The 14,734-nt window shown below is 43.3% G+C and overlaps 1 protein-coding gene across 1 annotated transcript; it reads right to left on the bottom strand.

The window, feature by feature from the left end:
* Positions 1–69: 69 nt before the first annotated feature.
* Positions 70–13,959, bottom strand: AUNIP (aurora kinase A and ninein interacting protein). Its single transcript, XM_055574080.1, has 3 exons — positions 13,705–13,959; positions 2,620–2,761; positions 70–1,147 (listed from the first exon to the last, which is right to left on the bottom strand). The coding sequence occupies exons 1-3, from the start codon at positions 13,786–13,788 to the stop codon at positions 300–302; spliced, it is 1,074 nt and encodes a 357-aa protein (XP_055430055.1). The 5' UTR covers positions 13,789–13,959; the 3' UTR covers positions 70–299.
* Positions 13,960–14,734: the final 775 nt, after the last annotated feature.

The following is a 14,734-nucleotide window of genomic DNA, read 5'->3' as shown; positions in this document are numbered from 1 at the left end:
TGCTCACCACAACTCATGCAGGGAATTCACCAGCCACCTCATCCTCAGAGCAAGACATGAAGCCAGTCACACTGTCTCAACAAGTGGTACCACCTGCTTTATTGACATAAAGAAAATGCTCAATCACAACAGCCTCATCCCATGCTTCCCTCCCACCAAAGATCATTCTCCTGAAAGACCTTTCTAAAACGAAAATCTTACATTCCCCTCCTCAAACATACTCACCCCCTGAAGATGTTTTCTTATATGTCATTTCTAGGTACTTTTAAAACCAAACACCCAAACCCTCACAAAGACATTTAGGCTTGGTGCCTGATAACTTGATTACCTTCAGAGTCCTGGGTAAAGAGTGAATCAGGCTGCAGATTGAACTGGGTGGTCCTGTCCTGGCACTGAGCCCAAAGGCTATTAGGGACCCGCCCATAGCCCTGATTTTGGTCGTTGGTTACATCTCGGAAAGGAGCTCTAGAGTTGTGGGCAATGACCCGCTGGCCCTGAGAATCCTCAGTGAAAAGCTGACTCCAGGAGTCCTTGTCATTCCTTTCACTGTCCCAGGAAAACCCAGGAATAGGGCAAGAGCTTTGTTTTACTGCTTTCGTGTTTGCTCCGCGCCGGGAATCCTTGTATGTTTGAAGGACAGGGGCCTGCCTGCTTCTTTTAGCAGACACATTTTCCAAGTTAGTCTTATCCAAGAGCTGATGGCCCTTGTGCCCAGTTGTTTTACTGTGTCTCTCCACACTCTGATAATTATTTTTCTTAGATCCATGAAGCCATTCCCTTTCACAGGAAGAATTCTCTCCCTCTTTTTGGTCCCGCAAGCAAGAGCTCTCCAGGTCCTGGGCGAAGGAGCAGGCCAGTGAGGCCTTACTCTCTCCAGCACAGACTGAGGTATCAGGCCAGAACAAACACGGCACAGTCGAGTATGGGGTTCCCATTCCATGGTGGCAAGAAGCCTTGAGAGACTGAGGAGAAAGTCTAGCTTCCTGGATGTCTGCAGGGGTTGAAGTGGCTAAAGGGGGTGCCATGAAGTGAGCCCGCAAGCCCTGGGTCAGATGTTCCAACTGGGTTGCGTCTTCCTTAGATTCTTTGTTGGTCTGACTTTCTGTATGAGATGAAACACTCCTCTGGTCAGCACCATTTGTCTTTCCTAGTAAAACAGATGAACAAATATTATTCTGCAGGAAAACTCCACCTGAGTAGGATTCAGGTGGCTTTTTCTGTAATCAGTATCAGCTACCATACTACCTTTGATCTTCCTGCTTTCAATCTCTAGTCTAAAACACAGCTCTTATATTCCCCTTCTCAAAATATATGGGTGCTTGCTTTGACCTACCTAATAAACATGGCATATAATCAGACCACAGCCTACTCTTCACATTTTCATGTTATGGGTTTGTTTAACACAATAGGGAAGATCAGTTTTGCTTTTGTTTTTTATTTAACATGTAGTTTCTTCTGAATAGTGATGCTGGCCAAATATTACTCCTGGATGTTATCCTTTGAGAAACATGTTCAATATATACCATTTTTGTAAAGTCTCAGAGATCACATTAACCAGCCAACTCAGAAATCTTGTGACAGAATGTAAGTCTCCCACTCCCCAAATATTCATGGAAAATGGAATAAAGATACAATTATTTGCTAAGTCAATCAGTAGAAAGGACAATTAAAAAAACTATTAGTGTCTAGCCTGTATGTTTTATCAGGTGTGGAATGGATCCTGTCTGCCTTAAGGATAAATGTAACATGAAATTCCTACTCCCCCACAAATGAGGCCAAGATCTAGTTATAAACAAATCTGATAACTCTTCTTTCTTTCTCCAAGAAATATACTACAGAAATTGTTTTTTAAAAGCGTTCTCAACTTTTTCTAAGATTTCAATACAGACTATATAGAATATACAAGAATTTTGAATTGGAAAGTGGTTTTGAAGAAATCTGCACTCGTTGCTTAAAGCAAAAGATCGTTTTAAGTTTTTGTTTCTGGTAGGGAGAAAGCATTTTGAAGGCTTAGGCAAAGCAGTCCTGGGAATGGCACCAAGAATTAGAACTCTTCCCAGCACCCGTCAACTGACAAGAATCCTGCTGTGTAAGCCCCAGCCTGCTCTGAGGCAGCTGGTCCCCAAAGAGGAACATGTGAACAAAGAATTGCCAAGGAATGATGAGACACAAGCCAACTTTATGCCAAGCTTTCTAAGGAAAAAACACCTTTGAACTTTGATTAATTTGAGAAGCTTCATATAGACATCAATTATCAATTAATCTTATACAGACTATTAACTGTGGCCAATCCAAGACATATACCTTACTAATACATATACTTTACTAATGGCTCCCCTCTGCACCCCCAATCCTCAAGTATACCTTTCCTCACTGCTCTGTCAAAGAATACCAATATTTAATTTTATAGACTGTGATAAACAGAACCAGAAAAGCATGTTTGTAAAAGCACGTATATATTGCTTTCCAAAAGACGATGTTTTCTTGTGCTTTATAACTCGTCTAATAAGTCAGCTAAGTTTAACACAAAGCACTGGTGACACTTCTCATAAATGCTCAGCTTGGAAGATGCGTGCACTCCCTTTTGCACCCTGATTGCTTTCAGTGTGCTCACCATACCTGGCTGCGAGGTGAGGAAGGAAGCAATGCTGGTCTGCCGAGTGCCTGCAGATGGACAGCTTCTTTGAGTAAAAGAAATTTTAGCCTGTCTCTCTCCAGGAAGGAGTGTTAACATTTTGGTGCTTGACTTGATTAAATGTGTCTAAGGAAGGGGAGAAAAAGAATAATAGAAACGATTAATATCAAGACAGCTCAGACAGGAAAGACTCAATAAACAGCAGTTGCCCTCTTGGAACCACACTAGATCTTTTGGACTCCACATATACGCTTCTCTAGTTTTGGCTGTACCTCTCCTTCCACCGTTTTCTGCCATACTGATGGTGTCTGTTTTTCCTCAAGAATCATATATTCCAATTCTAGCCCATTCTTTGTGCTTCCCCGTGGAAATCAGCAGGCTGACTAAACAAACAGGATCTGTTGAAGGGATTCCATAGAAGATATTCTCTCCTTTATACTTAAAGATAATTTATGATTCTACAGCAGCAGCAATTGATTCAATAGTTTTCAAATAGTCACATAGTGGTTTAATAGCATGTCTCCTAAGTCACACAGCTTCTGCTCAAATCAACACCAGTTTTGCCACAGCCTATTAACTGCATGACCCTCTAGAAGTTGTTCGATCTCTGTATCATTCTCATCTGTGAAATGGAGACAGTAACAGTACCAAGCCCACAGGGCAGTTAGGAGGATTTGGTGAGTTGATTCATATAAAAAAGGCTTACACAATTCTCAGACAACAATAATAGTTGGCTGTTAATAAGAGGAGGAGCAGAGCAGCAGCACCAGTGTCACTACACTTACACTCATCCCGTGCTCCTTTATTTGTGATTTGGTTTTGTTTCCATTTGCTTGTTGTGGAATGCCCAAACAGTAGGGAAAGTAGGATTATATTCAATTTGGCTGTGAAAGTCAAAGACAGAATGAGATTTGCCAATATCCATGTACCAGTTTCATGTACTGTTGAAGTGTAGCTTGAAGGATTTTGAGCATTATCTTGCTAGCATGCAAAACAAGCACATTTGAACAGTAGTTTGAACATTCTTTGTCATTGCCTTTGGGACTGGAATGAAAACTAACCTTTTCCAGTCCTGTGGCCACTGCTGAGTTTTCCAAGTTTGCTGGCATATTGAGTGCAGCAGCTTAACAGCATCATCTTTTAGGATTTGAAATAGTTCAGCTGGAATTTCATCACCTCCACTAGTTTTGTTTGTAGTAATTCTTCCTAAGGCCCACTTGACAAGGAGACACTTGCTCCTTGGATGAAAAGCTATGACTAACCTAGACAGCATATTAAGAAGCAAAGACACAACTTTGCCAACAAAGGTCCATAGAGTCAAAGCTATGGTTTTTCCAGTAGTCATGTATGGATGTAAGAGGTAGACCACAAAGAAGGTTGAGTGCCAAAGAAATGATGCTTTCAAACTTTGGTGCTGGAGAATACTCTTGAGAGTCCCTTGTATGGCCAGGAGATCAAACCAGTCAATCCTAAAGGAAATCAACCCTGAATATTCATTGGAAGGATAGATGCTGAAGCTCCAATACTTTGGCCACCTGATGCAAAGAGCCAACTCATTGGAAAAGACCCTGGCTGGGAAAGATTAAGGCAGGAGGAGAAGTGGACAGCAGAGGATGAGATGGTTGGACATAAGTTGGATGGCAACACCAACTCAATAGACATGAGTTGCAGCAAACTCCAGGAGACAGTGAAGGACAGGAAAGCCTGGCCTGCTGCAGTCCATGGGGTCACAAAGCCGGACACAACTTAGCAAATGAACAACAACAATGTACCAATTTGGAAGTAGGCCTGAAATGTGAACCAAATTATTCTAGCCCAAAGTTGACTTCATTTTAACATTTGGAAAATCCTGGGCATAAAATTCATAGACTTGTAGTATTAGTATGGAGTATTTCCTTCCACCATACAAAACTAGAAAACTGAATCAGATATAGAAACAACTGATTTTGGATGATGGATAACAGGCAGTGCAGGACTGATCCCCGAAAGCAGGAAAAATAAGATGAACCCTGGGTCGCCCTAGGTAGCACTTGTCAGACTGCATTGTATGTAGAGAGATACCCAGGCAGAGCACTGCCGTCTTAATGAATTGAGCAGGCTGAGACTGGAATTTGGGGAAAGATGAGGTAGATGGGATTTGCAGCACAGAGAAGCACATCCAGAAATCTACATAGAGAGCCCTTCAGTTCATTACTGAAAACAAACCCACTTGTGTGGTAGGCAAAACCCCATGAGGTCAGACAAAAAATGCCAGGAAGCACAAGATGAACGATTCCTAGAGCTCACACAGGGCTGGGAGGGTTCTCACTAGCCAACGTAGAAACACTTTTTTTTTAATTGGTGTATAATTGCTTTCCAGTGTTGTTAGTTTCTGCTGCACAACTAAGTGAGAAGTGAAAGTGTTAGTTGCTCAGTTGGGTCTGACTCTTCATTACCCCATTTACTGTAGCCCACCAGGCTCCTTTGTCTATGGAATTCTCCAGACAAGAATACTGGAGCGGGTGGCCATTTCCTTCTCCAGGGAATCTGCCTAACCCAGGGACCAAACCCAGGTCTCCTGCACTGCAGGCAGATTCTTTACTGTTTGAGCCATAGAACTCCTCCCTCTTGGACCTCCCTCCCACCCACACCCCTATGCCCCCATCTAGGTCATCACAGAGCACCAAGCTGATTTCCCTGTAGTATACAGAAGTTTCCCATCAGCTACCTGGTTTACACATGGTAGTGTATGTATGTCAATCCTAATCTCCCAGTTCATCCCACCCTCACCTTATCCCTGTGTCCACACATCCATTCTCTACATCTGCATCGCTATTCCTGCCCTGGAAATAAGTTCATCTGTACCATTTTTCTAGATTCTACATATATGTGTTAATATATGATACCTGGATTAAAGACCTAAATGTAAGACTGGACACTATAAAACTCTTAGAGGAAAACATAGGAAATAGACTCTGACATAAACCACAGCAAGATCTTTTTCAACCCACCTCCTAGAGTAATGAAAACAAAAATAAACAAATGGAACCTAATTAAACTTAAAAGCTTTTGCACAGCAAAGGAAACCATAAATAAGATGAAAAGACAATTATCAGAATGGGAGAAAACATTTGCAAACAAAACAACAGACAAAAGACCAATCTCCAAAATATACAAACAGCTTATGGAGCTCAATATTAAAAAAAAACCCAATCAAAAAATGGATGGAAGACCTAAAAACACATTTCTTCCTAGAAAGACCTTTTTAACATCAGGGACATTTAGCAGAATTAGAAGGATCACCCCTTAGCAATTCTAAACTGGCCCCAGAACAAAAACTATTCCAAACCTGTCCTGCTATTTTTTCAGTCACCAAGTCATGTCTGACTCTTAGCAACCCCATGGACTACAGCATACCAGGTTGCCTTGTCCCTCACCATCACCCAGAGTCTCCCCAAGTTCATGTTTGTTGAATCAACCAGTCCTAACAAAGCTTAAGAACAAGCTGACTGGGACTTCCCTGGTGGCTCAGTGGTAAAGAATCCACCTGCCAATGCAGGAGACATGGATTCGATTCCTGATTCAGGAAGATACCACATGCCAAGGAACAACTAAGCCCATGCGCCACAAGTACTGATTGAGCCTGTGCTCTAGAGCCCAGGAGCCGCAACTGCTGTAGCCTGTGCACCCCAGAACCCATGCTCCACCCGAGAAACCACAGCAAGGAGAAGCCCTCACACCGCAACTAGAGTGGCCTCCACTCTGCAACTAGAGGAAAAGTCAATGCAACAATGAAGACTCACATAGCCAAAAATAAATATAAATGAATACTTTTTTTAAAAAAAGAGCAGTGTGATTAGCAAGTAACTACCTGCCAAAACAAATTTCAATATTCTTTAAAGACAACAAAATCCAGACCCCCAGCAATGTAGAACCATGGTCAAGTACCCAACAAAACATTGCTAGATATGTGAAATGCAGGAAAATAACACATAATGGGGAGGTGGGGGTGGAGTGGGGGATCAGTTAATGGAAACAGACTCAGAAAAACCAGGGATGACTGGGAACTCCCTGGCAATTTAGTGGTTAGGACTTCACCCTTTCACTGCTGAGGACCTGGGTTCACTCCCTGGTCAGGGAACTAAGATCCAGGGAACTGCAAGCTGACCTGTTAGGCCCGTATGTATGTATGTATGTATGTGTGTGTACATATAAATATAAAGGATGACAGAATTAGCAAACTTTAAATATGCTCAAGGATTTAAAGGAAAATGTGAAAATAATGAAAGAAATAGAAGTTATGAAACATTCAGTAGATGGGCTTAATAGATTAGAGAGACTACAGGAAAAAAAAAACAGTGTGACCTGAAGTTATAACAATATAAACAATCCAAAATGAAGCAGAGTGAGAAACTGAAAAGAATAAATTCTTAATGGTCTGTGGAATATGGAGCACACATATAACAAGAATTCCAAAAAACAAGGTGAAAGACAGCAGAAAATATACTTAGAAATAATAGCCCAAATTTTTTCGAATTTGCTGAATACTACAAAAAACTGTAATTGTCTTTTTCAAAGATGGCCAATAAAAAGTACCCAAGTACTGCATTTTGGACCCAGATAACCACGATGGTGTGATCACTCACCTAGAGCCAGACATCCTGGAATGCGAAGTCAAGCGGGCCTTAGGAAGCCTCACTACGAACAAAGCTGTGGAGGTGAAGGAATTCCAGCTGAGCTATTTCAAATCCTAAAAGATGATGCTGTGAAAGTGCTGCACTCAATATGTCAGCAAATTTGGAAAACTCAGCAGTGGCCACAGAACTGGAAAAGGTCAGTTATCATTCCAATCCCTAAGAAAGGCAATGCCAAAGAATGTTCAAACTACCACACACTTGTATTCATTTCACATGCTAGTAAAGTAATGCTCAAAATTCTCCAAGCTAGGCTTCAACAGTACGTGAACCAAGAACTTCCAGATGTTCAAGCTGGATTTAGAAAAGGAAGAGGAATCAAAGATCAAATTGCCAACAACTGTTGGATTATCGAAAAAGCAAGAAAGTTCCAGAAAAACATCTGCTTCATTGACTACGCTAAAGCCTTTTACTGTGTGGATCACAACAAACTGTGGAGAATTCTTCAAGAGATGGAAGTACCAGACTACCTTTGCTCCGTCCTGAGAAACCCGTATGCTGGTCAGGAAGCAACAGTTAGAACCAGACATGGAACAACGGACTCGTTCCAAATTGGGAAAGGAGTACGTCAAGGCTGTATACTGTCCCCCTGCTTATTTAACTTCTATGCAGAGTACATCATGCGAAATGCCAGGCTGGATGAAGCACAAGCTGGAATCAAGATTGCAGGGAGAAATATCCATAACCTCAGATATTCAAATGACACCATCCTTATGGCAGAAAGTGAAGAACTAAAGAGCCTCTTGATGAAGGTGAAAGAGAAAAGTGAAAAAGCTGGCATAAAACTCAACATTAAAAAAATGAAGATCAAGGCATCCGGTCCCATCACTTCATGGCAAATAGATAGGGAAACAACAGAAACAGTGACAGATTTTATTTCCTTGGACTCCAAAATCACTGCAGATGGTGGCTGCAGCCATGAAATTAAAAGACACTTGCTCCTTGGAAGAAAAGCTATGACAGGAATGGGCAAATTCAGTTCAGATGACCATTATATCTACTACTGTGGAAAAGAATCCCTTAGAAGAAATGGAGTAGCCCTCATAGTCAACGAAAGAGTCCGAAATGCAGTAGTACTTGGGTACAATCTCAAAAACGACAGTGTGATCTCTGTTCATTTCCAAGGCAAACCATTCAATATCACAGTAATCCAAGTCTATGGCCCAACCACTAATGCCGAAGAAGCTGAACAGTTCTAAGACCTACAAGACCTTCTAGAACTAACACCAAAAAAGGATGTTCTTTTCATAATCAATTCAGTTGCTCAGTCGTATCCGACTCTACAACCCCATGAGGTGCAGCACACCAGGCTTCCCTGTCCATCACCAACTCCTGGAGCTTGCTCAAACTCATGTCCATTGAGTCGGTGATGCTATCCAACCATCTCATCCTCTGTCGTCCCCTTCTCCTCCTGCCTATGTAAACTCAATTTATTACTTTGCATATATAATCATTTATCTCAAAAACTTATATAACCTTGCCTTGACCTCTATAGGAGGAATAGTCCTCAGAGCTTTCTGAACTGTCTCCCAGATTATAATCCTCAAGCTGGCCCAAATAAAATTTTCCCTTTCTTTCTTAAATTGACTATTAATTTTTCATTGACACTTGACATTAAAACTCATTCAGGCCTATTGGATAGCTAATCTAGGAAGAAGCAGGATTCTACATCCTGTAAAAGGGAATCTTTAGGACTTTGCTTTGGGCTGGAAATCTTAACATCAGAGGAACAGGAACTAGTGGAAGAACAAATGTTTATAAAAGTGTCTTTAGGAATAATGGCGTCAGTGACTACAGTCATAAGGTCCAGGCCTCCAGAAATCAGAGGAAAGTAAAGGGCCTACAGATCCTGGAGAGAGGACTCCTGCCATGCACCAGATCAACAGACAAATGTTTTCATCATAACATCATCAAAGGAAAAGGTGTGACTTGGAGTGTCAGAGTTACAGACATAGAAACAAATATTGATTCTCCTCTTCCCTGAGGGATAATCCCTTTTTCTCTCTTAGCTCTCTTCTACTTCTCTTTCTAAATTAAACTGGTACACAGATTTCCCATCCATCTCACATCAATCAAGAATGTATTTATTCTAAAAGTATAAAAGGCTTATTCCTAACTCCAGAAGTAAAAAACACCCATGGCACATTTTGGTCATTTTTGATAAATATGTTTATTTCCCTACCACCCATTAATTAGCCTTTTCCCCTATATGTGGGGGAAAAGGTCACCATTCTATCTATGCTATAATATGATAAAACTATTTTTGGAGCATACTCATTCACATACTAGAGAAGAACAAAAAAGTTGACAAGGAAGCAAGATGACTTTACTAATTCAACAAACATGCTGCTGCTGCTGCTGCTGCTGTTAAGTCGCTTCAGTCGTGTCCGACTCGGTGCGACCCCAGAGACGGCAGCCCACCAGGCTCCCACGTCCCTGGGATTCTCCAGGCAAGAACACTGGAGTGGGTTGCCATTTGCCGGGAGCCGGCATATTGCATATTGAGTGAGGATCTGTAATAGCTCAACTGGAATTCTATCACTGCCTGGAGCCAGCGTGAGGCACTCCGCCCATGACAAAGGTCATGAGGAAGGAGGCTCGGCATACGCAAAGGCGGGATCGAGCCTCAGGAGTCCCCCTGGAAATTCTCGAGCATCTACCCCCAAAACCAGAGTCTGCCTACTTTCTGCTTTGTGCTTTCACCTACACCTCTGACTTTACGGGGGGCTGTCTCCCACTACCTCTCTCTGAAAAAAGAGTTAGCTTACAGCTCCAGTTAATAATTCCTGGGTGTGACAGTGTTTAACCTACAAACTCCTTTGGAAATCCTCTAGCCTGCCTGAATAGGTTTGTCCGGCCACATGTGATTGCTCACAGCCTCCCAACTGTGAGAGGCACGAGATGCTTTAAACCTTCTAAAAACAGGTTCTTTAGAAAAGTTAGAAAATTATTAGTATAAGTGTAATGGGCTGATTAGAAATTGTATTGGTGAAGGGTTTTTCATTTGTTGAGCTGATGTTTACTGCTAAGTCTCCACATCCCCTGCCCTTATACACATTAATGAATATATAGAAGAAATAAGTATTAACCTTTGATATTAATCACGTTAGACCTTAGGCTAAGTAAATTCTTTCCTTAACTAAAACCCACTACACCCTCACCCTATAGGAATGTAACTTTATTTGGGTGGCGTCTGTTTTAAGAATAATCACCCCTGGAGAAATAAGTGTCCTGGTTGACTGACCGCTGTCACAAGGAGAGGGTCGTAAATTGTCAGCAGGCCCCCTGGCCAGAAGATGATGTAACACCCCTAAGACCTCTGTATACATTTGTATGAAGCACCTGACTTTGATAAAAGTCAGGACTGCTGACCCCGCGTGACTTTTGCATAACACCTCAGTGTATAAAAGTAGACCATGGAAAATAAAGAATTGGGATCAGTTCCTCGAAAGACTGGTCTCCCCATGTCTCTCTCTCTCTCACTCTGGTTGAGTCTCCATCTGGAGCGCGGAACCCACCATGCTTACTAATTATGCCTGGGCTTCTAAGATCCGACCGGGGAGGCCTCAGTGTCTCCTCTCCTTCGGGAGAACGGAAGGACGCCTGCGGCCTACGTAAGTGGTGCAAGCTTCTTGTCTTGAAGTTTTATTGGTCCCCCGCGTAAACCAAGCTACTCAGCCTCTTTTCTCCACTGAATTTTCCTACTGAGCTATCCTTATTCCATTACTCTTTATATCCTTAATTAACATTTAATTAAGCAGTTGTTCCCTGACCCTCGCCTAGCCGTCTCTCCTTCGAATACCCTGGATCAGCCGGGGCTGGTCCCCGGCAGCCATTGCCTTCTCCAATGCATGAAAGTGAAAAGTCAAAGTGAAGTCTCAGTCGTGTCCGACTCTTAGCGACCCCATGGACTGCAGCCTACCAGGCTCAACAAACATAGTTAACAAAAAATATAAGGCCGAACAGACTCTCTCTGGAGAACTCCTGTGCTACAGGAAATATGTTTCAGATTTCTGAAGTGATCTACATTTTAACCACTGGATAGAAGAAAGAGACTTTTGTATTTACTAAACAAGGTTACATGTTTCATGTTCTTAATTTTAAAAATATACATTCTTTAACAAGTTATCTCATTTCTAGAAATTGATCCTGCAGACAATTTATTTGCATATGTACAAAAGGATGTGTGTATAAAACTCTTCATTTCGTAAGTGTTTTTAATAGCAAAAGATTAGAGACAGCTTCTGGAGAAGGCAATGGCAACCCACTCCAGTACTCTTGCCTGGAAAATCCCATGGACGAAGGAGCCTGGTGGGCTGCAGTCCATGGGGTCGCTAAGAGTCGGACACGACTGAGAGACTTCACTCTCACTTTTCACTTTCCTGCATTGGAGAAGGCAATGGCAACCCACTCCAGTGTTCTTGCCTGAGAATCCCAGGGACGGGGGAGCCTCGTGGGCTGACGTCTCTGGGGTCACACAGAGTCGGACACGACTGAAGTGACTTAGCAGCAGTAGCAGAGACAGCTTCTTATTAAGAAAAGACTGGTAAACATAAATACTATATATACTTGCGGGCTTCCCTATAACTCAGACAGTAAAGAATCTGCCTGCAATGCGGGAGACCTGGGTTTGATCCCTGGGTTGGGAAGATTCCCTGGAGGAGAGCATAGCAATCCACTCCAGTATTCTTGCCTGGAGAATCCTCATGGACAGAGGAGCCTGGTGGGCTACATTCCTTGGGGTCACAAAGAGTTGGACGTGACTGAGCAACTAAGCACAGCACATATGTACTTGCGATGGCTGAATCGTGTACTCCAAAATTTGTATGTTGAGGCTCTAATACCCACATGACATTATTTGGCCACCTATGCTCTCTCACACTCTTTAGATCTCATCTACTCCTGTTCGCCTCACTCTGCTTCAGCAACACTAGCCTTCTTGTGGCTTCAGGTCAAGTACACACATATATCTCTGTCTCTCTCTACATACACACATACACACCAAGAAAAGACCACTTGAGGACACAAGAATAAGGCAACTGTTTTCAAGCCAGGAAGTCCTCACCAGAATCCAACCATACTGGCACCCTGATCTCAGACTTCCAGCCTCCAGAATAATGAAAAAATTAATTCTGTTGGTTTAAGCCACCCAGTCTATGATATTGTTATGGCAGCCCAGCTGACTAAGACATTATTATTGCATATAATGGATACTATTTCATATCAGAATGCTATGTAGTCCTTAAAATGAATGAAGCAGCTTTCTGTGAGCCATATGAAATAATCCTTAAGATACAGTGAGTGAAATAAGCAAGCTGCAGAACAACATATATGATGCTACTATTTAAAAGAATAGTTATGCATTTGCTTGTAGATGCACAGACTATCTCTGGAAGGATACCCAAGAAAGCTGTGGCCTCTGAGACAGGGAAAGGTTATAAATATTAGATATTTCACTGCATATGTTAAACATATTACTACATACATTACATCTATTACTACTACATAGAACTGTACCAAACAAAATAACTCTTTGGAAATATTCAGCACAATGTCCAGCTTAAAATGCTCAATAAACAGTAAATATTATTATCTCATACTTTTGTTTCTTTGTAATGACTAACAGAATCTTGCATATGTGCCAAACCTGTGTTTGATTTCCAATTCTCCTAGTTGGTTGAACCTGGCTTAATTAACCTCCCCTCCCCTCCAGTGTTCTTGCCTGGAGAATCCCAGGGACGGGGGAGCCTGGTGGGCTGCCCTCTCTGGGGTCGCAAAGAGTCGGACACGACTGAAGCGACTTAGCGCCGGCGGCAGTCTCCTTACTCCCATAAAGGTGATGATACAAATAATACATATGAAATACTTAATACAGTATGTGACATCAGTGGATGCTCACTATTTTTTTTATATTTTTATGTTTTTCCTTTCTTCTATTTTTCTCCCCCCCCTGAAGTTACCAGTTCTGGGCAGCGGACCCTCCCGGCGAGAACTTCCCTTTGCATACGCACCCACCCCTCCGCGTACTTGAGCCTCTGCTACCTTCTCGCAGGGATTCTACATTAAGGAGTCTGTCTGCTCCATTACGCTCCTCAAGCAAATTCTCTCTCCAAACTCTCCCTCACCTCGAAACCTCGCTGTCCCAGCCTCTTCACATGCCGCCCCACCCAGCCTGCCTGTCAGCCTTCCTACCCCATTTTCTTCTCTCCACCCTTCCCAAATCCCATTCTTCAGCCTTTTTCAGACTCCGGCCCCTCTCTCCCCTCAACTGCCAAATATGTTCGTTCTCGCCCCCCGACTCTATCTCCATCATCTCCAGGTTCACCCAAACGCCTCTCCACACGCCTTTGGGCCCCATGGCCCTCCCGAACCACCCTCTCTCCTGCAACGACCCACCTGCGTTTTCCGCCTCTTCAGCGCCGCGGCGTCCAGCCACACGCCGCAGGCCTCCTCCTCCTTCTCCGGGCCTCTGCGCCTCATGGCCGCTGAGAAGACCAAGCCAACGGGACACCCGCTGGAAGCTCGAGCCACCTCACGCAACCGCCATCAGAGACTCTGCAGACGTTCGAATCTCCCGCCAACGCCGGGGGCGGAGCTACGCCGCGACCTCCCCGGCGCAGGCACCGCCCCCAGCGTCAGCTCCGCCCCGGACCAAGCCCCGCCCCCTTTCCCCAGCGCTGCTGTTTTATGCCTTAACCGGGACAACGGTGAGGCGAGGAGCGGATTACCAAGGCCAAGTTCATTCTGGCTTTCTGATCCAAAAGTTGTATTCCGGAACTGTGTTGTGTGAACGCGTTCGCGACGCTGCACAAGGAATATGCATTTTCTTTTTCTTGAGTTAGTTGCACTCTCTTACTCATAACCATCAGAGCTTTTCCTTGTCTTATCGCTGAGTTCTTATGCATACTTAGTCGCTTCAGTCGTATCTGACTCTTTGCGACCCTATGGACCGTACCCAGCCAGACGCCTCTGTCCATGGGATTCTCCAGACAAGAATAGTGGAGTGGGTTGCCATTTCCTCCTCTAGGGGATCTTCCTGACCCAGGGATCGAACCTGGGTCTCTTATGGCCTACCTGCATTGGCAGGCGAGTTTACCACTAGCGCCACCTGAGAAGCCAAGGAACATCTAGGAAGCCTAGGAACACCTAGGAACATCTCAAAAAGAGGAGAGGAGGTTCTGGTCTGCCAGCTCCATAGCTGGGGTCCTCAGCACTACCTTAAACGGATTACATTTGTAATTCAAAACAAAAAACTAAACATAACTAGGAAACCTCATGGGAAAGGATTTAGAAAACGTTAAGTAGAATGAAAACTAAAAATCTGGAGTCAAGAACTAGCTTTCAGTACTCACTGTGTGGCCTTGAATTTTAAAGAGGATCAAGCAAGGTTTGTGAAAGTACTTTGCAAATTCTGAAAGCCCCTCAG

The sequence above is a fragment of the Bubalus kerabau genome, chromosome 3 (assembly GCF_029407905.1).
Source record: "Bubalus kerabau isolate K-KA32 ecotype Philippines breed swamp buffalo chromosome 3, PCC_UOA_SB_1v2, whole genome shotgun sequence".
NCBI classification, from domain to species: domain Eukaryota; kingdom Metazoa; phylum Chordata; class Mammalia; order Artiodactyla; family Bovidae; genus Bubalus; species Bubalus kerabau.
The sequence above is the reverse complement of the archived record's forward strand: the minus strand, read 5'-3'. Positions and strand labels throughout refer to the sequence as shown.